This window comes from Diabrotica undecimpunctata, chromosome 6, assembly GCF_040954645.1.
Source record: "Diabrotica undecimpunctata isolate CICGRU chromosome 6, icDiaUnde3, whole genome shotgun sequence".
NCBI lineage: Eukaryota > Metazoa > Arthropoda > Insecta > Coleoptera > Chrysomelidae > Diabrotica > Diabrotica undecimpunctata.
Window position 1 is genome coordinate 9,214,606 of NC_092808.1, and position 25,199 is coordinate 9,239,804.

Below are 25,199 nucleotides of genomic sequence, written 5' to 3' on the forward strand. Positions count from 1 at the left end.
GAGAAAATTGCGAAAAAAATAAATGTTTAATATTAGGTAAATAAGGTTATTTTACTCTAAACTTAAATGATAATTTAAATTGCTTAAACAAGTCGTTTTAACTGAAAGAAGTGCATAATCAGTAACGAGTATTCCCCCCTCTAGCTCTTATTACTGTTTCGATCTTTCTCAGCATGCTTGCAAGTCAATTTTGGACATCCTTGGGAAATTGCATTCCATTCATCCTGTGCAGCAAGCCGAAGCTGCTCTATCGTATTTGGAACGGGATTTCTTTGTCATATACTGCGTTTTAGGTGATCCCACATGTGCTCTATTGAATTTAAATCCGGGCTAAACGGTGGCCAATCCAATCTTCGAATTTGAAACTCATCAACATAATGACTCACTATCGCAGCAGCATGTGGTCAAGCATTATCGTACATTAACGTGAATCTTTCATATCCAATGTAACCAACATATGACAAAACATGATCTTGCAGGATGTTTTAAACGTAAGAATCACCAGTCATCCGTCCAATCACTTTCACAAGTGCGGTACGTACCTCCCAACTAATACCTTCCCAAAGAATTATGCCATCAACTCCAAAACTAACAGTCTGGGCGAGACTGCAGCTGGCGAATTGTTCTCCAACTCTTCTGTAGAGGTAGATTTGACCATCTGGCTTCCATAATAGGATTCCGATCTCGTCAGTGAAAAGAACGTCTTTCCAGTTGTTGATATTCCACTAAATATGTGTTCTTGCAAATTCCAAACGACGAGCTTTATGATTTTGGAGGAGACGTGGAACTTTGGCGGGGCGTCTGGGCTTTAAGTTTGCTTCTTTTGATCTTAGTCTGTTTGTGAACTCACATTAACTTGTCTAACATTTAATAGCTCATTTCTGAGGTGCATCGATGTCAATGAACGATTTCGTGTAGAATTAAGAACCAAAAAACGGTCATCAATTGCGGTTGTGCACCTTGGTCGTCCTTGACCAGGCCTTCGTACAGAATTTCCTGTTTCGCGGTACCTTTTTAGAGTATTCGAAACTATAGTTTCAGTTCTGCTGAGACGTCGTGCGATATCTTTTTGTGTATATCCTTCCTCGTACAAAATTACAATATGTGCTACTTTTGCTTCATAGCAGTGTCGAATTGATGGGAGACTTGTTTTAAACTTAAATAAATCAATGACAATATTTAATTAAACTTAATAAATTAAACTAAAAATAACCGAATTAGTATGATTTTTCCTTTACGTAAAGAAGGTTTTTTATGATGAAATGTACGTATGACACTAACCACTGAATAAATGTCAAAATCAACATCAAAATATCTCAAACTAGTTGAGTACATCAGCCTACTATATGAGTATTATCAGTAATCTAAAATTATTTTGCAATAATAGTGATTAAAAAAAAATTAGAAAATTCCAAAATATTCGATATTTTTGTCCATGAGTATATATATATATATATATATATATATATATATATATATATATATATATATATATATATATATATATATATAGTGTTTTCGTATAATCCACCTATCAAAAATTAGTAGCAGTATCTAAATTTCACTACAACAGCTTTGTTTTTTTTTTTTAAATATCAATGATTCAGATTTAATTTCTTCGCTCAGTTGTCGTTTTTAATTCATGCAAAAATATTACAGTTTTGTGAGTCATTTCGACAATCCAAGGCAATATAGTAGTAAGAAGGAGACTGGAAGCAATTGGCCCAATTTTTCAATTTATTCCTTAGCTATTTCAAGGTAGATTCTATTTTAGCCTATTTACTTCGTATCCTGTCTGGGGCATCTTAATAGGTTGATACGAGGGAAATAGTTTTCTTCCTATATATTTACTTTCAAGATTGTATCGCAAAGATATTGCTCTACGGTACATCCACTCACTCGTTATTCGAATATTCTTACCACTACCCTGAAGAAAGAATGAAAAAATTTTTTACCCCATTGTGAGGGACCGATTACGGCTAATATCTTCATTTTCAGGCCTGCAGAAATGGTAATTTTGTTTTATTACATACTGGGTGATTGATTAGTGTGAGGAAGCTCAGTAGATCTGTTATAGTAAAAATTACAAAAAAAAGTTATTGACAAAAATTGTAGGTAGCTTTAAACTCCACATTTTACAATTAGTTACAATCGTACAGGGTGTTCCATAATATGGTGGCAGACCAAACTTATGTTTTTTTAACTTGAACACCCTGTATTTTATTTTAAATTTGAAATCTGCTTCACTTCCACATCACAACAATGTAAAGTTTTATTATGTTATACCGGGTATTTAAAAAGTTATAACCAATATTACCTGAAAATCGTATTAAGTTTAATTCACTGTATAATTAAAAAGGAGTATAGGAACATTGATCTATTGCAACGATAGTTTTTTAATTATTGTTAAAAACTATAAAACATATTCGTTTTCATAATATTCATTAAATTAAATACAAGGTAAGTCAAAATGCAAGTACATTATTTTCTTGGTAATTTTAAATAGAACTTTCAGAATCAGATTCAGAAGATGAACTTTCAGAACCAAGATTTATAATAACTGGCTCGATCATTTTATCAGTAATATTGTCCAGCTTCCACATTTTTTCCTCTTCTTTAATAGTGTGATTTACTGCCTTTTCCCAGTTTTCAGGTTTTACATTATTTACGGCCTCCAAAAACAACTGTTTAACATCATGAATTTTAAAAGTGGTATTTTTTCTTGAAACTTCACTCTTTATCTGTGCCCATACCAGTTCAATCGGGTTTAATTCACAATGATATGGTGGGGATCTAAGTACTGTCATTCCACGATTTTTGGCAATTTCATCAATTTCGTATTTTTTAAATTTTTCTTTATGAAGGGCACACAACGAATAAAGTTCCTTTCTTATAGATTCGGGATGGTACGTAATATTTTTTGAACTCAGCCAATTCTGCAAGTCTTTTTTTAACCACTTGGTTGTGGGCAGTGCTTCTATAAGTCTGGGGTGATAACTTGCATTATCCATTACTATTACACAGTTCTTAGGAAGAAGATCTATCATTTGTTCGAACCATTCTTGAAAGACATCAGCGTTCATGTCTTCATGGTAGTCACCGGTACGAGTTGATTCAAAAGTTAATAAACCACCTTCAACAAAACCGTCTGAACTGCCAATGTGTACTATTATCAGCCTGCGTCCCTTTCCTGATGGTGGGTTTAAACCAGTAGATAAGTTATTTACAAAAGCGTGCCTTTGACTTGTAACAGTTTCATCCTGCCAAAATTTATTTGGTGTATGACCCTCGTTGATCCATGTTTCATCAAGATAAAATATTTTTCTTTTTTGGTTTCTCATTTCCTTTATGGTTCTTAGAAAATGTCTTCTCCATATGACAATATCGCTTCTTTCTAATAAAATAGACTTTCTGGAATTCTTTTTCCAGCGGAAGCCTATTTCTTTTAAAAGTTTCCATAACGTACTTCGACTCATTTCTGGGTAATCCTTATCATCTCGAACTGAGACAAGAACTTTATCCAATGTTGGAAATTCTTGTCTAAAGAAGAATTCATGCACTTTCCGTCGAAGTCCTTCTTTAAAATGATATTCTATTTGAAATTTTGGTTTCCCTGGAGCATTACGTGGCATTTGAAAACTACCACATTTCTCTTCTTTAATAACTCTGTAAATCGTAGATTTCCCAACACCAAGTGTATTGCTAACTAACTCAACGATCTCATCAACACTTTCACATAAACGTTTGTCTGTAAATGATTTAAAACAATTAAATATTAATGTTTTTTCATTAACTGTTAAAGGACCAATTTTTCGGCGTTTACACGGCACTTCCAAATTTTCCATAACACTAGTATACACAATAAACTGCACCTTGCAACTGAAGTACCTACTTTTAGTGAACTGTTAAGAATTTTGAATACGCCACTTGGACCTTCCTACAAAATGGAAAAACCCACTATCACATTTTCTGTGGAATAAGTTTAGAAGGTAATTATCTAGTCAATTACTGTCGTAGATTCCTGGAATTAAAGAATTAAATGTTTGATTGTTGAAACCCTTACTTCGTGGAATGCACTCATTTCAGATAAAATAAAACGTTTTATTTTATCTAAAGAATTAAACTTTATTTTGCAAATAGGTAGATACTTATTAAACTTTTATTGGTTATATATAACCAATAAAATAAACATCTTACATTTCTTGCAAATTCATTAGTACCTGTTAACCTCCATCACTCCGACACTGGCAACCTTATTTAGGGATTAGTAAAACTCACAACTATTGTATTCTATTCTGCTCCAACCTTTATACCTGGTGGTCATACTCAATTTAAAATTGTTTTCCTATATACTTCTGTAAACTTGTTGACAAATATCTGTTTTTCATTGAGTCACCCGTATCAACAGTTTAGGGATTTGCATACATAATTTAAATAGTAATAATAAAGTAATAATAATAATAATATATAATAATAAAATAATAATAAAGGTATTAGTTTTCTAGATATTTTTATTTTTCCATCAAAGTATTAATTTGGTAGATATTTTAACGTTTACCAATAATTATTGTGAGTTGGCCATGATTGATTTGTCAGAAACTGACAGTTTGACATTATTGTTTATTAATTCAGTAACGAAATAACGACACATAAAAGAAAACAATTTATTTCAAATAAAATTTATAAAAAATAACCGACGGAAAATTAAAAAAAATAACACCACATAGAAAAATAAAAAACAACAGTAATTTTAACTTATCTTATTTAAGTAAGGCGTTCAAAATGACCTCTCAAAACATCTATGCATACTTGAAAGCGGTCATTGAAAGAGTTGCTTACATTACTAAGCATTTGTAAAGAAATATTTTGAAATGCAATTCGGATTCTATTTTTCATATCATCCCTTGTTGTTGGAGGTATTTTATATACTTCGTTCTTAACGTAACCCAAAAAAATGAGTCCATTTTATCGAATTCTGGTGAACTTGACGTACTAATTCGTTGTGGTGCGTAGGAGCACCGTCATGTAGAAACCAAATTTGTTCACGTATATTAAGTGGAACCTCTTATAATAATATCGGTAACTGATTTACGATAAAATCTAAATAAATCTCACCATTTACGTTATCTTCAAAAAAATTTGGTCCTACTACATGGTTACCGACGATACCTCCCCACACATTTAGAGACCATCTTGTTTGACTATGTGTTACTATGTGGTATGGATTACTTGTTGAATAATAGTGAAAGTTATACCTATTAACAGAACCGTTTCGATGGAATGTAGCTTCATCACCAAATAGGACATAATAAAAAAAAATCTCTCTGCTCATTAATTTTTTCCAAGGCCCATTCACAAAATACTATTCGTTTCTGAAAATCATCATTATTTAATTGTTGGTGCTTTTGAAAATAATAAGGGTGCATCTTGTTTTTAGGTAGAATGTTTTGAACAGAGTAGTAACTAAGTTCTTGTTCATTGGAAATACTCCTTATACTTGTATGTGGGTTTTCTGTAACTGCCATGAACACACTCATTTCGTTTTCCTCTGTCACACTGATCTTTCTGATTGGTCTGATCTTTCAATTTTTCAAATGTATCTTGTCTAGGTTGCCGCCTATCTGGAAACCGTTCTTGATAAATTCTAGCTGATAGTAATGAATTTTTATTGCATTCCCCCAATATCCAGATTATATCTACCATTTCATCAGTAGTAAAATTCATTATTGCTATTTTAAATTGAATTACTGAATTACTAAAAAATAATTGTTGCTAATTTACGATCTACCCCAATACTGAATTAATAAACAATATTGTCAAACTGTCAGTTTCTGACAAATCAATCATGGCCAACTCACAATAAATATTGGTAAACGTTAAAATATCTACCAAATTAATACTTTGATGGAAAAATAAAAATACCTAGAAAACTGATAACTTTTGGTATAGGGAGTACTTCATAAAATTTGAAGTACGATATTAGTACTTTTCGATAGTGATATAAAATACAGGGTGTTCTATTTAAAATTACCAAGAAAATAATGTACTTGCATTTTGACTTACCCTGTATTTGATTTAACGATTATTATAAAAAGGAATATGATTCATAATTTTTAACAATTATTAAAAAACTATGGTTGCAATAGATCAATGTTCCTATACTCTTTTTTAATTATACAGGGAGTTAAACTTGATACGATTTTCAGGTAATCTTGGTTATAACTTTTTTAAATACCCGGTATAACATAATAAAACTTTACATTGTTGTGATGTGGAAGTGAAGCAGATTTCAAATTTAAAATAAAATACAGGGTGTTCCGTTTAAAAAAACATAAGTTTGGTCTGCCACCATCTTATGGAACACCCTGTAAGATTGTAACTAATTTTAAAATTTGGAGTTCTCTACAGATCTACTGAGTTTCCTCACACTAATCAAATCAGCTGTGAACTGTCAAAATGTCCGTCACCAGAAATTGTGTTGCCAACTTAAAGCTGTATACCTTTAAAAACCCGATTGTACGTCACAAAATATCATGGTATTCAACGATCAAACATTTTGTGCCTGATTGTTATGTAACAAAATTGAATCAATCTGCGATTAATTGCTCCATTGAGCGTTTTTACAATGATTAAATAACAAAAAGGTGTATAAAATCGTAGTGACGCCATACTATATTATATTGCAAATTGAGAATGAACATTAGACTGGTGTCGTTATTACGTTAGCAATTTTTCAATTGAATATACGGGTTACAACTAGTTTGTTTCAAAAAGAATTTAAGCGAAGTGTCTCAGTTGTAAGCTCGGAAATGACCGTTTAAAGCGAGATATACGACAACGGAAGATTTCTTCTGATGATAATTCTTTTGTGGGCGCAAGCATCGCTCCAACCTTGATAGACAGGAAATTTTAACGTTTAGTACAAAAAAACTGAGGTAGATTTATATTTTTTTTACTGGGGCACGTTTCAGCCGTTTATTCATACAGGATGTTTTGAAATGGTCATTGAAGTGAAGCTTCTATACTGGCGTTGTATTACTTTTTGTTCTATAGTAAAATACTCTCGATAAATTCGTTTCTAGTCATGTTGTATTTATTCTAAGTATTAAATATTGAGTATGGAAGGTCGTGACAATATAAATTTAAATTTAACGAGAGATCAAGTGGTTAGAATAATTTCCCTCATTAAAGACGGAAGGAGTCAGAGATATGTGGCAAATTTAGTGGGTATAAATCTCGAGACTGGTCTTTATGAAAGACGAGCTGTAACAGGTCGGCCAAGAGCAAATACCCATGTGGACAATAGATTTTTAGTCCTTCAGGCTTTGCGTGGAAAACATGTGACTGTAAGTCCACTTCAACATGACTTAGCCGAGACTCGAAATGTACGTGTGTCTTCAGAAACTGTTAGGCACATCTTAAGACAGTCTGGAATTAGAGTAGCTGTCACTGCCCTGAGACTTACAAGAGAACACAGTATAGCACATCTAACATTTGCAAGAGAGCACGTAAACTGGAATATCGACGAATGGGGTAACATACTCTTTACGGATGAGTCAAGATTTTGTTTATACACTTCGGATCGAAGAATACCAGTTTATAGACGAGATGGAGAGCGTTATTTTCAATGCAACCTAAGATCGGCGACAAACTTTGGAGGAGGATCTATTATGCTCTGGGGCGGAATATCTCTTAGGGGTCAAACCGAATTGGTACGGCTGGATGGAGGATCCTTAACTGCTGATAGGTATAGTAGAGAAATTTTGGAGATGCATGTTATTCCTTACGCCCCATTTTTTGGTAATGACTTTGTTTTAATGCATGACAATGCACGCCCACATATTGCAAGAATCGTTACCGAGTACCTTCAAGAGGTAAATTTACAAGTTTTGAATTGGCCAGCGCACAGCCCGGACTTAAATCCAATAGAACATGTTTGAAACCATCTTTACAAAAGGGTGAGATCTGGTAATGTGACGCCAGCTAATCTTTAGGACCTGCAACGGTTTTTAACTGTAGAATGGGATAATATCGATCGAGATTATCTAAGATTAATTGGAAGTATGCCACAACGTTGTCTAGATGTTATAAGAACTAGAGGAGGCAATACGTCTTACTAAATTATCATTACTTTTGTTTTTTATTATGGTTAAATATTAAAAACACTTTCTGAATCACTTACTTAACATTTAAAATTAGAGACAATTTTTTTAAATGAGTGTGTTACAAAATATCTTCGAACTTTCACTTGCATTTCTGTCTGTAGCCAATCTGTTTCCATATATGTCTCCTAATTTTGTAGGGTTTCCAAAACTATATTTATGCTTGAATTTGTATACAACAAAACCAGCAACATACTTTAAAAAGTCCCGATGAATTTTTTTCTTTCACCTCATAATTGTCTGCGACTTTCAAAATGTCATCGTCAATTATATGATTCTCCTAGTATTTTGTTCTCTTCAGACTGAGATTCAGTTTTTTCTACCAAATTAGACAGCATTTTTTGTTTCAAGCGAAATATCGCTTGGTAATTGAGGAGTCTCTATTGAGCTGTTACTTACGCCAGATTCACTAGTTTCAATAGTATTGTAACATTATGTAAAGATCGCCGCCGAATGTTTTCCTAAAATATACCACCTTAATCTATATTTAAAATCTATTGGCGAATGTTGATCATTTGCACCACCCATTCCTCGAATATAAGAAAAAAAGTTCTCTAGCACGTCTTGATTCAACCTCGAAGTTAAAATATAGTTAACGTTGTATTTTGCTTGTAGGTAAAGAAGTAACTCTTTCAGAGATCTATTAGTAGACAATATTCCTTTTTGAAATGAAATAAGTCCTTTATGTTTACCAAGCCGCATTGAATTGACCATTTCTGACATTTCATCCAGTAGACGTGCCTGCTTATCTAAATCTGTACCATATGCATTTCGTGTTCCAGTAACTATCTTTTGGCATAAGTCCATTTTCGCCAGCATAAACTAATAGCTTTTGCTACAGAATTTGACAATAATTGAACTGCAGGTCTCACTCTTTGCCTCATGAACCTCACCAGCCTTTTAAACAGAGATGATGTAGTGTCGATTTATACGCAATTGTCAATTCTAAAGTCGATATATTTGGCAGCGCTTCAAAGTAATCATTGTTGATTATTTTATTGTCAATAACAAAACCGTGATCAATTACATGATTTCGGGCAAGTTATATCAAATGTGGAAGATCACAGGGGTGATTCATAAATCAATTTTTTTCATATCCAACACTCAGCTGAGACCAAAGGGCAGTATTTCCAATACCCATTTCACTGGTGATCTTATATGTCGGGATATTATAATTTTTACAATTAGCTACGGCACAACCCCGCACGTTTGTCGATAATACACAATTTTGAACTAAACAGACTAAACATTAGAAAAAGAGATCAAAATGAGAAGATTTGTAAAAAGAATTCAGCTACCGACGATGCATAAATACATCTACCGAGACAGGGAATCCTATATCTCGAACACCGTAGTACTCTGTATTTGTGTAAACCTGGTATAACGGTTCTGATCTGATCCCAGATTAAAATGAGATTCAAATGGGCCACTCAATCTCGGGAGCAAAGGCTGCTGCAGGTAAAGAGGGAGTTCATTTGGAAATTAACTTTGATGCTGCGTTTCTAGGAAACCTGAACTGGAACCACTGTTCACTAACTCCAGGTCCTGTGAAGACAAAAGAAGGTTTGATTTTTAATCCACTATAGCGTCTTCAGTGATTCAGTCTGGAAAAAGCAGGAAGGAGAAAATTTTCCAATTTCGGTAAGGTAGTTCCTTCCTGAATTCTGAGCCTAAATTGGATGGTGAGGTAACTTATCCGGTTTTCACCGGTTATTACTTTAAAAAGAAAACCGGTTATATTTGGTACAAAAAAATAACCTAAAAAATCGGTTATTGTGAAGTAAAAAAACCGGTTTTAGTTTATAACCGGTAGGTTTTTCCCACCCCTAACTAAAATTACGGATAATTCTCATTGAAGATAGTAAATAGTAGAAAATATTTTTTTATATTTTTAATTTAATGTTTTCTCTTAAAATAATAAAATAATTCTCAGCCTAAAACTAGTAAAACATTTATACATAGTAATTGTTTGTAATTAAATTCTCTAGGAGACTACTGAAGGCGTATATTTCCTATTCAATAGTCAAAAAAAAAACAAAATTCCATTGCTAAAAGACTTTCTAAAATTCCGATCTATCCAACAAAATTAAGGGTGAACAGCCTTAAATGAATTCTAAGGGTAGTGTTGTCATGGAGATGGGTCTTTATCTCGTGCAATTTATTCGTGCACTTCATGTCGATGACGGCAATGTTTAAGATTTAACTATTTTGGTTATAGCCATGGAGTGGTGGAATACACAAAAGGTTTGCATAATGCATTATATGGAGGAGTTTTCGTTTGCAATACATAATAGATAAGACTGACAATTTTTTTATTAGCATATTTCATTTCATAAAATATGTATTACGAGTTTTTTTCTAGTCAGTATAGCTGGTATAAATTAAATATCCTTTTTAAATACTTTAACGCCTTCGTCTAGTGTAGTCTATATGGGAGCCAGAGCAAGACTAGCCTGTGACTTCCATCATTATTGTCGTGTTGTTCTCTCGATTTTGGTTTATCTTTTCTTTTGTTTGGTTCTGTTGTCCTGTTTTAGGTGTGACACATCTTCAGGACGTGCTTTGTTTTATTGGGTGTCGTCTATGGATCGCTGGGTTATGTCTCACTGGTGGCTTACGTCGCTGGATGAAGTTCCTGCGGGGGAGGTCGGTGCCCAGGGTGGTCGGAGGTGAAAGGGGTTTGAGCTAAAACGGTCCTTTTCAGAAATTATTAGTAAATTAAATAAATGATGAGTGAATGAGTGAATTTACAGTATAATTGAATGTAATATAAATTGTGAGCTGTAGCTGTAACCTCCCTAAAGACAGGTATAATTGTGCAATGGGATCGGGAAAGCACAGAAAACCGATTCTAAGTGAGCTATTTATCTATTATTGTTCTGAAGCTATTTTATTGTGGCATTTTAAAGTAATTACTATTTAAATGGGAATAAGCCACAATTAAAGGTTATGACGTTTCTAAATTTAACCGTCTGGGTGGTATGCGTTTTTAATTACCAGTTGTTCTTCATGACAGAATTGTACTAACACATCCCTCCGTTCATTCCTTTCTCCAAGCTGTTGCTTTTCCTACCTTGGCGTCAAAGTTACCAATAATCATTTTTATTTCATTAGATTTGATTGATTTTATGGCATTCCGTAGTTGTTCATAGAACTGTTCACCTTTGAGCCTGGTTTTTCTGCTGTAGGAGTGTATACAGCAGCGCGTATATTATAACATTCATCCACACATAAGATTGACCGATTTGACGTTATAAACACTATGTTGTATCTGAAATCATAGAAAGTCACTCGAATATCAACCCTAAAAATGAGATTAATCGACTGTTTAATATTTCTATTACTGATATACGAATCATCTTGGACACTGAGACCATCAGAAATGTGAACGATTGATAATAATGTTTATATAACAAATAATTCTACTTTAAGAGTGCTAAAGATCAGTCCAACCATTACAATTAAAATATTTTGGACACACGTTGTTATGAGATCACACGAAGAAAATATGAAGGGACTCATCATTCAAGGGAAGGTAGAAGGCCGAAGGATAATGAAAAAGATCCCCAAAATTATGGATTGATCAGATTACAGGAATCTGTAAAAGACCAATGCCCGAATTAATAGAAAATATTAGAGACAGACCAGATGGGGATGGACCATAAACGACATCATGATGACCACTATAATCCCTTCGGAGTTAGGGGTCTCAAGATTGAAGAGAATGCTCAAATAAATGCCGTTTTGGCTTCCGATAGTATAATAAAGGATTGATTGTATAATTTCTAGATTACGAGGTTTGTCGTTTTAGTTTTGCATATAGCCGCTTAGAGGGCGCCATGTTTCTGACGATCATACAAGAAACAGTGAGAGAAATAAAAGAACAACACCTGAAGAAATATACAAAGAAACGGAAATCGTGGATGACCGATGAAATACTTGAACTTATCGATCAGAGAAAAAAAAACATAGAAAATCTCCAAGAATATAAAAGAATACATACCATCGTCAGAAGAAAAATAAGAGAAGCCAAAGAGAAACAAAAAACAGAACAATATTAAGAAATAGAGTAGTATCAGAGTCGATATGATATTTTAAATGTCCATTGAAAGGTGAAGGAAATAGCTGGAAAGTTCCGAAAACGCAACAGCGGAAAAATAATAGATGATGAAGGCAATCTTGCCATAACCAAAGAAGATAAAAAGAAAGTATGGGAAGAATACTTGGAGAAACTTTTCCACGAACTTGGAACAATACAGGAAACCACCATTGGAAGAAAATTCAGGTCCTGAAATCCTACCAGAAGAAATAACGGCAGCCATCATACAAATGAAGGATAGAAAGGCACCGGGACTTGATGAAATTCCTGCAGAACTGCTGAAGCTATTAAATGCAGAACAAATAAACATAATAACTGAAATATTTAATGAAATATACAAGGCAGGAAAAATACCAGTAGAGTGGCTCAAATAGGAGTTCGTACCATTGCCCAAAAAACCAGGAGCAAAAGTTTGTGAAGATTATAGGACCATAAGCCTAATGAGCCATCTGCTGAAGCTGTTTTTAAAAGTTATCCACAAAAGAATTTACCGGAAATGCGAGGAATAAATTGCGCCTAATCAGTTTGGATTTGTAAACGCCGTTGGTACGAGGGAAGGTTTATTTGGCGTGCAGGTATTGTTTCAGAAATTTAGAGATGTCAGTAGAGACTCTAAAAGATACTGATGAAGGCATCTCAATAAATGGAGTCAACTGCGGAATGCAGCTGATACATTAGTGTTTTCCAATACCATAGAAGGACTGCAAAACTTAATGAACAAAATAACGGAAACAAGTAGAACATATGGACTGGATATAAATGCAAGGTAGAATTGAAGGAAAAAGGGCCCCATGACGAAGAAGAATATCCTGGCTTGCTAATCTGAGAGCATGGTATAGAAAGACCTCAAAGATCATAGCCAGAATGATCGCCAACGTTCGGAACGGATAGGCACCCTAAGAAGAAGAAGAGGCCGTTATCAATGAAACCTTCCGACACAAATGTAACGTCAATCTTTTGTTGACACAAGTCAAGAGTTTCATTGCTATACAAAAGTCGCAAAGTACATACAGTGAATTTTTTAAATTAGCAAATCGGTCGAAAAATGGATCTTTTTTTTTACTAAAGACACAGAAGTGTACTTACATTAAAATCTGGTCAGTAAGACCAATTATCAATTTGTTTCTAACTTAAATTACTAATGAAATCTTAAAATTAGGTGTCTACTCACTAGTATCTTTCCTATTATTTCTAATAACTAGCATTAAATTTGGCATGCATACTCGCACAACACTTTGCTCTGCTTTTCACTCACTCATTATACTAGTTCAAAAGGCTTTGTTCTTTTGAGCCTTCTCTCTAGGTTCGTATTGTCGAGGAGCTGGATAGCCTCGACGTTTACATGATGATGGAGTCGTTGTTCATGGCTCCCTGCAAATTTCCTGATTATCTGATTGAGATCTTCCATCTTGAGGTCCCGGTGAAGGTCGTTGTTCCTAACGTACCAAGGCGCATCTACGATGTTCCTCAGCACTTTATTCTGGAATATCTGGATTACTTTGATGTTACTAGGCTTGGCACAGCCCCAGAGTTGGCAGCCATAGGGCCATACTGGTCTCAGTATTTGTTTATAGATTAGGAGTTTATTATTTATGGATAGAGAGGAATGTCTTCCCATCAACCAATACATTTTCTTGTAGCGGATGCCTAGTTCTTCTCTTTTCTTCTTCACGTGAGCTTTCCAGCGAAGTTTCGCATCAAGAGTGATCCCCAAGTACTTTGCTGATGTTGCAATAGGCACTTGGACATCATTTATTCTAATTGGAATATCATTAATTCTCTTATTGGTAAAATTTATATGGACTGATTTATTCTCATTCAGCTTAATTTTCCATTTTTTGGTCCATTCATGGATTTTATTTATTGAATTTTGTAGTTTTTCTGTAGCTTCTTCGACGGTGTCACTTACCGCTAAGACAGCAGTGTCATCTGCGAAGGTAGCTATGGTGTCGTCTTCTAGTTCAGGTATATCACACGTGTATATTAGGTATAGGACTGGACCCAATATCCTTGAGATCAGTGTATGCATCTTCTTGTTTAACTCTAAAATGTCTGTTCGCTAGATATGATTGTAATATATTTGAATATTGTTTAGGCATGAATGATTTAAGTTTATGTATCAAACCCTTATGCTAGACTTTATCAAACGCCTGTGCCACATCTAGGAAGGTTGCAGAACAGACTTTTCTTTTCTCTAATGATCTTTCAATTATAGCAGTTATTCTATGCACCTGGTCAATTGTCGAATGCCTATTTCTAAATCCAAATTGATGATCTGGCATTATTTCTTTTCTTCAATTATTGGTAGGATTCTTCGCAGGAGGAGTTTTTCCAGTTGAAGCATCACACCAGTCAACTATTTCCAACGGGTATTGCGAATTTCATCGTGGTCGCTCAGCGACGAATCCAGGCCAGGTCCACCCAAAACAGCAATCCCACAGCAAAACATTAAATGTGGTTCGTCAGCTAATTAAGGATGACCGCCGTGTGACATACCGGGAGATAAAGGCATCTTTGCACATTACAAATCCAAAAATTCTTACATGAAGAACTGGGTGTTATGAAGTTGATTTCCCGTTGGATCCCTTATTTGCTCACAGAAGAGCAAAAAGCGCTTCGCGTCAATAGGCGTTCAAAAACATTGGAACGGTTCAACAAAGGAAGCTCAAAAACGTTTATAGGATTGTTAGTGGCGATGAATCTTGGATGTACTCCTACGAACCGGAAAATAAACGCCGATCTGCTGTGTGGGTGTTACACGATGAGGAAAAACCAACAAAAGAGATTCTTTTTTGAAGTGTGTCAAAGAAAATGATAGTAAGTTTTGTGCTAAAATCTGGTCTTGTGACAACAATTTATGCTTCACCTGCATTTCTCTGACGCTTACGGATGTTTCTCTTCCACCGGTTAATATTGATTTTGCGTTTTTTCCCTCTATTTATGTGCAAAAGGGTAGACAGCGACACGTTAACCTCCATTTTTACAGTGATAGTATTGACAGTGACGTACATACAACGTTTTTGCACGGATACCAACATTGCGGTACGAAAAACTCAGGGAAGGCAAAATGTTTTTAGCCAGATTGAAAGATGCTCGCATTGGTCTTTGGATATACAACAATATTGCATTAAAACCTCACTTTGACCCAATCTGTCGCTTACAACATTGTTGCGGCCCACCATTCAATTGCTTTAGAAAATCGAAGAACGGTTACTTCTTGTAACATTTTTTTAATTAATATATTAAATTAATTTTAATTCCTTTTACCCATGTGGATGATACGTTGATGGTCGTGTTTACGATCAGAAATTTTTATTGGGAAACTACCGAAATATGACTGAAGAATCTACCTAAGTATTTATTTAAAGACGCCGGTCTGGCGAATCCTTAGTTAATCCTTTTTCGGGTTCTTTGTCATAAATTCGGTAATTGTCGTCGAACGCCCGTTGTAATGTTTTTCGGGAAAAACCTAATCTAGGAGATTTGATATTTCATCACGTTTGTAGGTAGAAGTATACCGTTATGTTCAATGTTAGTTAGAACTTTTTACCTTCTAAGAAATACATACAACTGGCCTATGATTCTTGAGTGTGAGATATCCCCTCTTCTTTTTTTGGGTAGTTTGGTAAAATTTTAGAGGAACCAAGTTACTTACCGGTGGGCATTCGTTGAGTTAAGACGCTTAACTTACATTATCGTATCTGCTACCTTACCGTCTCTGTGCATTTTCTTTATAAGTGTGTATACACTTGTTTATTAGAGTTTTTTTCATCTTACACTATATTAGTTTAAGTATAGTTGTAAAGCACCTTTAAGGGTAATTAAATTCAGTGTTTAATACCAGTACAGTATTAACTTCAGTGACTTAATGCAGCAGTCGTCAGGAATTACCGTAAGTTAGCATAATCTTTGTTCTCCACTTATCTTGGCGAGTAACATGGTATGGCATCATATTATCTTCCATTATCTGGACGTATATAACGAGCATACATGTCTTCAAATGTAGTTGAGAATAACTACTGAATTTTGCATTAAATTTAAAGAACAGTCAGTCTTTTGTTACGAACCAAATAATCGACTTAACCAAGTGCGGTTTGGTTAAATTTTTATGTTTTCACTTCAGTAACTTTTTTGTATTTTTGTAAATTTAGATTTTATTAATTTTTGTTATCTTTGGTGTTTGTTATAATTTTTTATTCAATTTTTTGCTGTAATATCTCGAGATACGCCAAAACTTTATTTGTGCATGATTGTGTTATACTTATATCTTTGTAAAGATATTTTCTAATTATATTTCTGCTTATTTTTATATGTATACCTACCACCATTTCATAGTTGTTTGTGTATTTTTATTACTTTGGTTGCATTCAGCAGCGTCATAATTTTGTTGTTGAATATATTGTTATTGTTTTATGTATGTATTTTATTTGTCGACTCCTAACAAAGTTCCCTGATATAATCATAACTCTGAATATTTGCTTGTTACCTTTACATATAACTATACCTTTGACCAGTAGAAAGATCAGGCTGATTAAGTTTCGTAGGTAAGTAAGTGTAATACCTGATATATTTATTTTTTTGTTTATGTAGAGTGTTGACCAAATTTATTTAGTAATTACCTGTGATATCTTTTCTTGGGTTTGATCTCTGAACCTAAATATCTTTCCTTATCTCTTTTCTTTTCTAAGGTTTCTTAATTTTCTCCTTAAACCCCTAAAAATTAAGTGGCGCCCTGTTCCCTATCTTATCTTATCTTTGGTAATTTTACCCATCTATCTTTTTGTTTATTTCTGTATCTTTTTCAATATCTCTTATCCTATCTTTACTTATTTCGTCCGTTGGACCCATTCCTGGTTCCAAAAGCTAGTTTCGAACCCACGACTCGCTCTCCAACAACCATCTGGCTGCCGTCCGCAGTGTCTCTATTGGTGACCTTTCTATCACCATTCAAAAAAGGTTTCCGAGGTTACATTCTGATTGGTATATAATCGTTTATTTACCAGAAGTTATCGCGAAACTCAGACAAAGCAACACACAACGGCGAATCATCTTATATCAGGACAATACAAGTGCTCACACTGCCCAAAAGACAATAGAATTTTTATCAAAACATCGAATTGTTAAACTATCCACCGTATAGCCCCGACCTGAGTTCTTCGAACGACTTCTTCACGTTCCCAAAGATCAAGAATTCAATGCGTGGGCAGCGATTCCAGTCGCCAGAAAAAGCCATCGATGCCTTTTAAGATCAATTTTGCCGAGTGTCAACTGAAGACTGAAATAACTGTTTCACCAATAGGTTTGAACGTATGCAAAAGTGCATCGATCTTGGTGGAGCATATTTTGTAAAGCAATAAAATACTTTAAGTCTATATTTTTTTTCTCTTTATGGCGTTATGCAAATCTAATAAGACAACACTCGTATTCCCTTAAGATTCCAAAAAATTACTTGATTCATTTATTATTTGGACTCATTGTAAAATCTATATTGTGTAGTAAACTCTTTATACAAGTACATGTAACCTAGTCGACAATAACACTTTACATAGTTGCTAGTTAAAGTAATTGTCTAATGCAGAGCAGCGGTTACCCATTGTGCAAAGTGGTCCGTTTAGTTCGTTCCTGTAGTTCTGTCTGTTCGTTTGTGTGTGACGATTTTTGATTTCTACAATTGCCACCGCTATCAGGAGAGCACATTAACTCGGATAACATATATAGTGTTGTGCGGATTGTGATTTTCAACATGGGAGATACGGAGAATAACGATGTGAGTTACGTCTACGTTAATCTTAATGAATTATTTTGAAAGTTCTCACTTTTTCGAATAATTTTCCAAAAAATGTTTCACTAGAATAACGGATTACTACAATTTTTGGTGAAAATAGTCAAAGTTTATGTATTAACACAAACAACCGCCAAAAAATATTTATTTTATCTGGTTTTCTTTTGTTACTGCTAAACTATGGAGTATATAAAAAATGTTTATAACAAAACTGATGCATTGTTGCATCAAAGACGTCTATAATTTAAAATTATATTCGATTCTACAGGGTCAGTCGGAACAATGGAATGGACTAAAGTTTTTTTAATGGAATACTCTGAATATTAAAGCATTTTTGAATATATTTTTTAAAAATATGTAGAGTTTGTACGAGGTTTTATAGGTCTCAAGTTAATAATTTTGGAAATATTTGCACTTTTATTGAGAAAAATCGTAATATTTAAAGGAGCACTGTGTATTAGGTTTCCAAGGTAATACGAGCCCCTTTCCATATCAGTTAACCCAACGTTAGATTGATAAGAAAATTAAATTTTAGATAAGTTTTAATGCATCTAACAACATTTTTGAATTTCCTAATTATAGAAAATATTTTATAACGTATTGAAAACTATTGATTAAACAGAATAATAATAAATTAAAAAAAAACGCATAAAATATTTAATACTAACAAAGAAAAAATGTGAAAGTTTACCACTGAGTTCTTCTTCTTCATGTGCCATCTCCTCTAAGAAGGTTGGTAACCATCATGGCAATTCGCAATTTCAATACCGCTGCTCTAAAGAGGTCAGCAGAAGTGCAGTTAAACCAAGCTCTCAAATTGTTTAACCAGGAGATGCGTCTTCTTCCGCGACTCCTTGTACCCTGTATTATTCCTTGCATTATTAATTGCAACAAGTTATAACGCGCCCCTCATTACATGTCCCAGATATTGCAGTTTTCTGACTTTAATTGTATTTAAAACCTCTTTATATTTTCCTATTCTTCTCAACACCTCGACATTCGTGACTCTATCCACCCAACTTATTCTTAATATCCTTCTGTAGGCCCATAACTCAAAGGCTTCTAATCTGTCCGAAACATCTTTCTTTAATGTCCAAGCCTCCAACCCATAAAATAATACGGAGAACACGTAGCATCTCAGAAGTCTTATCTTTAAATAAATTGAAATGTCCCTGCTGCAGAGTACTTTTTTCAGTTTGTTGAAAGAATTTCTTGCCTGTCCTATTCTTGCCTTAATCTCTTCTGTGTACTCATTATTTTCGTTAATTATTGTACCCAGAAATTAATATTTTTCAACTTTTTTAATTTGTTCTCCATGTATTGTTATGGTTTCTTGTCGATGTTGGGCTTTTGTAATTACCATAAATTGTGTCTTTTTGTGTTTAGGGATAGTCCGTTTTCTTCACTGACTTCTACCACTCTGTCAACAATTTGTTGTAACTCCTCAAGACATTCCGCTAATAAAATAATGTCGTCGGCAAACCGTATATTATTGATTGGTCGGCCATTTACTTTTATTCCCATAGTTAGTTCTTCTAGTGCTTCCTGGATTATTTCCTCTGAATACAAATTCAGAAAGACGCCCCTCTCAATCCGTATTTCATTTGAAAAGACGTTGTTCTCTTTTACCACAGCGTTCTGATTATACTAGATAGCGCTAATGATCCTGATGTCTCTCATATCTAAGTTTTTCTTTTCAAGTAATTCGATAAGACGGTTATATCTGACCTTAAAAAAAGGCTTTGTTGTAATCCAAGGAACACAATATATACTGGCTGATTAACATCCATGCACCTTTGCCCAAGTACATTCACAGCGAACAGGGCTTCCCTCGTTCCCAGTGCATTTCTAAATCCAAATTGTGTGTCACTTATGTCCCGCTCAAGTTTGTAGTGTATTCTTCGGTGTATAATTTTTTAAAATATTTTGAGCATATGACTCATTAAACTTATTATCCGGTGGTCTTAGCATTTTTTTTGCATTTGGTTTTTTTGGTAGTGTTATGAATGACATCAGCCAATCTCTGGGAATGATTCCTGTACTGTATATTGGATTGAATAAGTCGATCAATATTCCAATTTGTTGTTCCATTAACCATATGATGTCTACAGGTATTTCGTCAGGACCTGCTGCCTTGTTGTTCTTTGTTCGTTTTATCGCCTCTAATACCTCATCTTCTGTTATGTCTGGGCCGTTGTCGAACTTTTCCTGCTCTAGTACTATCTCAGTCCGTTCGTCTTTAAATAGCTCTTGAATATATTCCTGCCTTCTTTTAAGCCTTTTACCGACGTCTATAATTATTTTGCCGTTTTTATCCAGCAGTATGTTTGATTTTTTCTTAATATTAGTGCCTGTTATTTCCCTAATTCTTTTATGAAGGTTTAAGTTATCATGTTTCTCTACCAACTGCTCAATCTCTTCGCATCTGTCACTATACCATCTTTCCTTTGCATCTCTGATCTTTCTCCTTATTTCTGTGTGTATAATATTATACATGTTTTTGTCTTTGGTTTTATAAGATTTCTTTGCTTTCATGAGATCCAGTATCTCATCGGTCATCCATTAATTTTTGTTCTTGATCAGCTTAGGTGTTAGTGTTGTCTCACATGTGCGTATAAGAACATCTGTTAACATATGCCATTTCCTGTTCGCATCTTCAGTAGGAATAATTTCTATTTTGGTGAGCTCTTCTTTAATTTTTAGTGTTACTTACTCTTTTATTGATGGATCTCTCAAACGGGATACTTGTACCTCTCTACTTTAGTTTTAGCCACAAACTTTTTTAGATTAATTTTAAACCTTCCTACAACTGGGTTGTGTCTCATCTCACATCAGCTCCGGGGTATGATTTTACTGATTTTATGGAATTTCGGTATCGTTTGCAGATGAGAAGGTAGTCAATTTGGTTTCTGATGACGTTACGTTGGTTGTCTGCTGGAGATTTCCATGTATAGAGTCTCCTGGGCGGCAGATCGTAATAAGTATTCGCGACAATAAAATCGGTCTCTTGGCAGAATTGAGCCAATCTGTCTCCTCTCTCGTTACGGGTGCCCAGTCCAATAAAATCACCTTGACTTCCTCTACCGATTTTTGCATTTAGATCTCCCATGACTATTCTAACGTCTCCAGACTTGGTTACTTCTAAAGCTTGTTGTGATTCATTATAAAACTGTTTAACCAATGAGTTACAACCCCTTTATTTTTAATGACATCCACAATTCTTCGAGGCATAGTTTTTACCAAGTTTTGACAAAATTCTAATGTAAACGAATCCCATATTTCTTGCAATTTTTCCTTCAATTCGTTGTCGGACCTGGCAGGATGTTTTCTCAAAGCTTCTTTCATTTCGCGCCACAAAGTCTCTATTGGGGGACAAGTCGGGACTGTTAGAAACCCATTCCAGAAGTAGTATGCCATGGTTTCCAATCCATTTTAAACTCTTTTTTGAGGTATGACAACCTGCGCCGTCCTGTTGAAAGACAAAATCTTCCCCTGATGTTAAACGATGTTCCATAATCGGTAAAAGAGATTCTTTTAAAATATTTAAATATTTTCCGTGTTTACAACCCCATCGATAAAATGTAACTTTCCCACACTTTTAGACGACATGCTGCCCATAATGAAATTTATTAAAAACAATTCGTACTAATTTTTTCAACTATAAAACTTTGTAAGTATCAAATCCTAATTTGTGCGTCTCTCGGTGACATGTTATTCTAGATACGTGTCTTCCAATAACGTCACTCCATAAAACGCTTAACTCCTTATAATTTGCTTGTCGATTTTTCACTATAATGCGTCTTAATGCCCTTCGATCTGCTTCGGTTATTTTAACTTTGTACATTTCTAGGTTTTGTGACGACCGAACCTGTAGTTTTGTATCTTCTGACAATATTTCTTACACTATAGCGTGACAATTGCAACATATTCGCAATTTCCGAATTGGATTTTCCAGAATTAAAAAATCTAATAATGATTGAACAAAATTTCTCATCCATAACTTTACTTCGACCCATTGTACAATCCGCAAACGGCAAAAATCTTTACAATACTACAAAATACATTTGACATTAACTGACAATATTATTGTTTTGATGTCATTTTTCCATAGCTTCTCTTTTGATATCCAGCGCATTTGAGGTCTTCCTCTTGGTCTCTTCGCATCGTACGGTCGCCAGTTTCCGACTTCATTGTTCCATCTACCATCTTCTAGACGTGTCCAGCCCATTTCCATTTTAATTTAGCTGCTTGTTTCGCGGCGTCCTTTATTTTTGTTTTGTTCCGGATTGCTTCGTTCGTTTGCCGATCTATTAGTGAGATACCAAGCATCTGTCGTTCCATGGCTCGCTGAGTTTTTCGAATCTTGTCCATGTTCTTTTTTGTGAATGTCCAGGTTTGAGCTCCTTAAGTGAGAACGGGAAGGATACAAGAATCGAACACTTTGGTTCGAAGGTTTTGGGGTATCTTTTTGTCTTTCAGTATGTATGAGAGTTTTCCAAATGCGGCCCATCCCATTCTTACTCGTCTGCTTATTTCGGTAGTTTGGTTTTCTTTGTTTACCTTGATATTCTGACCCAGATATATGTATTCTTCTACATGTTCCACTTTTGTTCCTTGGATGGTTATCGTCGGTTGATCATCTTTATTCGACATTAGCTTAGTTTTACTCAGGTTCATTTTCAGTCCTTTTTTTATGGATTCCGTATGAAGCTCATCGATCATCGTCTTCAGTTCTTTCCAGCTGTCGGCTATTAGTACTACGTCATCTGCATATCTTAGGTGGTTTAAATACTTTCCGTTTATCGATAGTCCCTTCGTTTCCCAATTTAGTGATTTAAAGATGTCTTTAAGTGCGGCAGTAAATAGTTTTGGAGATATGGTGTCTCCCTGTCTTACTCCTCGGTTGATTTTTATTGCCATAGCTACCTCTAAATTTAACGTGATTATGAAAAAATCAATGTACAGTATTGTGCGAATTAATGTGAACAAAGAGAATTAATTTGTAAATATGATTTATTTAGGCCAAATGTAAATATGGTACACCTACATGAGATTTTTTCATTAATTAGTATTTAATATATCCCCCTTTTACTTTTATGACTTCCTGGAGTCTTCTAGGCATGGAATACACAAGTTTTTTGCAATTTTTTGTGATTGCTTTATCTCTAAACCACACCTTAATCACTGCTTCCACCATTTTTGTTTTTATCGTACAGTCAAATTTTTGCAGTTTAGCCTTACATATTGCCTACAAATTTTCAATAGGATTAAGGTCAGGTGAATTCCCAGGCCAATCAAGAAGGGTAATATTATTATCCTTGAAGTATTTCATCATAACCTTCGATACATGGCACGGAGCTGAATCTTGTTGAAAAATTGCAGTCCCTTCGGCCTGTACTTTGTCAAGCTCTATAGCTAAGCGTTGTCCTAGCAAGACTTTGTACTTTTCACTGTTCATCATACCTTCAATAGGAATAAGAGTATGAAAAACAGCCCCAGAACATTTTTTTGGTGTGATGTTTAACTATTTGGTTAATATGGCTAGCTGAAAGTGACTCATTGGCTGCCTTTGTGCAATTTAGTCTTTTTTTCATCATAGGCGCTGTCAGAAGTTGTTTATTCTGCGGTCTCACGGCTCTTCTTCCTCCTTCTAAGAGACGTCTGCGTACCGCTGAGTCGAGAATTTTTATTCCAGCCTTTTCTAAATCTTGTTGGAGATCATAACTTGTTTTTCTGGGATGAAGTTTGCTATCGCGCAAAAGAAAGGCTTCATCTCGAGGAGTAGTCTTCCGTTTTCTCCCACATTTTCCTTTCCGCTGCACTTCAACTGACCCTGTTTCCTTTTTTTTTTTTAATTATTTTGTTTACTGCACCCAAACTTACACAACATTCCTTGGCAATATCCCTCTGAGTCATTGGTGTATGCTCACTAAGTGTTATGATCCTTTCTCTTTTCCTAGAAGTGATATCCATATTAAAAAGTTAAACCTGATTGCACAGTTAAATCAATGAAAATAGTTGAAAAACATTAGTTTGTATTTTGAGAACGATTTCCGAAGTGGAAATTGAAACGTCAATAAACTTACTTTAACCTTTAATTGTGGCTTATTCCCATTCTCATGTCAGAACAATACTATAAAAACATGCATAAAACCACTTTTTTCGGCCCTTTTCCGAATCCCATTTTGTGTATTGCTAAAGTCGGTTTCCAACTTTTGATAAATTCGGTTGTGGATGATTCTTAGAAATATTTTTATCAGGTCACTCATTAGTGATATTTTTCAGTGTTCTGAACATTATTTTAATCTATCCTTAACTATATTCGGTGTTGACATTTGCCATTCGTGACATGACGTCTGTCAACATTTTAAGTTTTAAGAACAAGTAGTTTGGTTTTTACACCCGTCAAAAGCAAGCAAATTTTGTGTTTTCGGAGAAATGGAAAAAGTCGAGTATCGTTCGGTGATTAAATTTCTCCACAAAAAGGGTAAAACGTATGTGCAAATCAAAGCCGACCTGGACGAAGTTTATGGTGAGGTTGCACCTTCGTTAGCAACAGTAAAATTTTGGAAAGCTGAATTTGTTCGTGGTCGTACGAGTGTTTTGGATGATGAGCGTCCCGGGAGGCCAAATGAAGTCACCACGCCGAAAATGATCAACAAAGTCCATGACATGATTATGGCAGATCGTCGAATTAAGCTCCGCGAGTTAATAGAGGTCCTAAACATTTCATACGAACGCGTACACAACATCATTCACCATCATTTGGACATAAAAAAGCTATCCGCGCGATAGGTGCCGCGTTTGCTGACAATCGATCAAATGCAAAAACGTGTGACCAATTCGGAGACGCTTTTGGCGATGATACGGCGCGATCCGAAGGGTTTTTTTCGCCGATTTATCACCGTTGATGAAACCTGGGTGCATTATTATACACCGGTAACATAAGAACAGTCGAAACAGTGGCGCAAACGCGGCGAAGGGCCGCCGAAGAAGGCAAAGAGTGCACATTCTGCCGGCAAAGTGATGATGACTGTTTTCTGGGATGCGAAGTGCATCATCCACATCGACTACTTGGAAAAAGAAAAAACAATCAATGATGAGTACTACGCAGCATTATTGGATCGATTCGATGCCGAATTACGTCGAAAATGCC

At 34.8% G+C, this 25,199-nt stretch overlaps 1 protein-coding gene across 6 annotated transcripts in view; it reads left to right on the top strand.

Annotated features, from left to right (window-relative positions):
* Atpalpha (sodium/potassium-transporting ATPase subunit alpha) overlaps positions 1-25,199 on the top strand; it is a 202,484-nt gene that overhangs the window by 17,214 nt on the left and 160,071 nt on the right. Inside the window, exon 1 of one of the 6 annotated variants that reach the window (XM_072534185.1) lies at positions 17,870-18,028. The exons of 4 other annotated variants lie outside the window; for them this stretch is intronic. In XM_072534185.1, coding sequence (XP_072390286.1) covers positions 18,005-18,028 — 24 coding nt within the window. In that variant the 5' untranslated portion in view covers positions 17,870-18,004. Of the gene's footprint in view, positions 1-17,869; positions 18,029-25,199 lie in introns of those variants that run through there. One more of the 6 variants, XM_072534183.1, reaches the window with a different exon arrangement.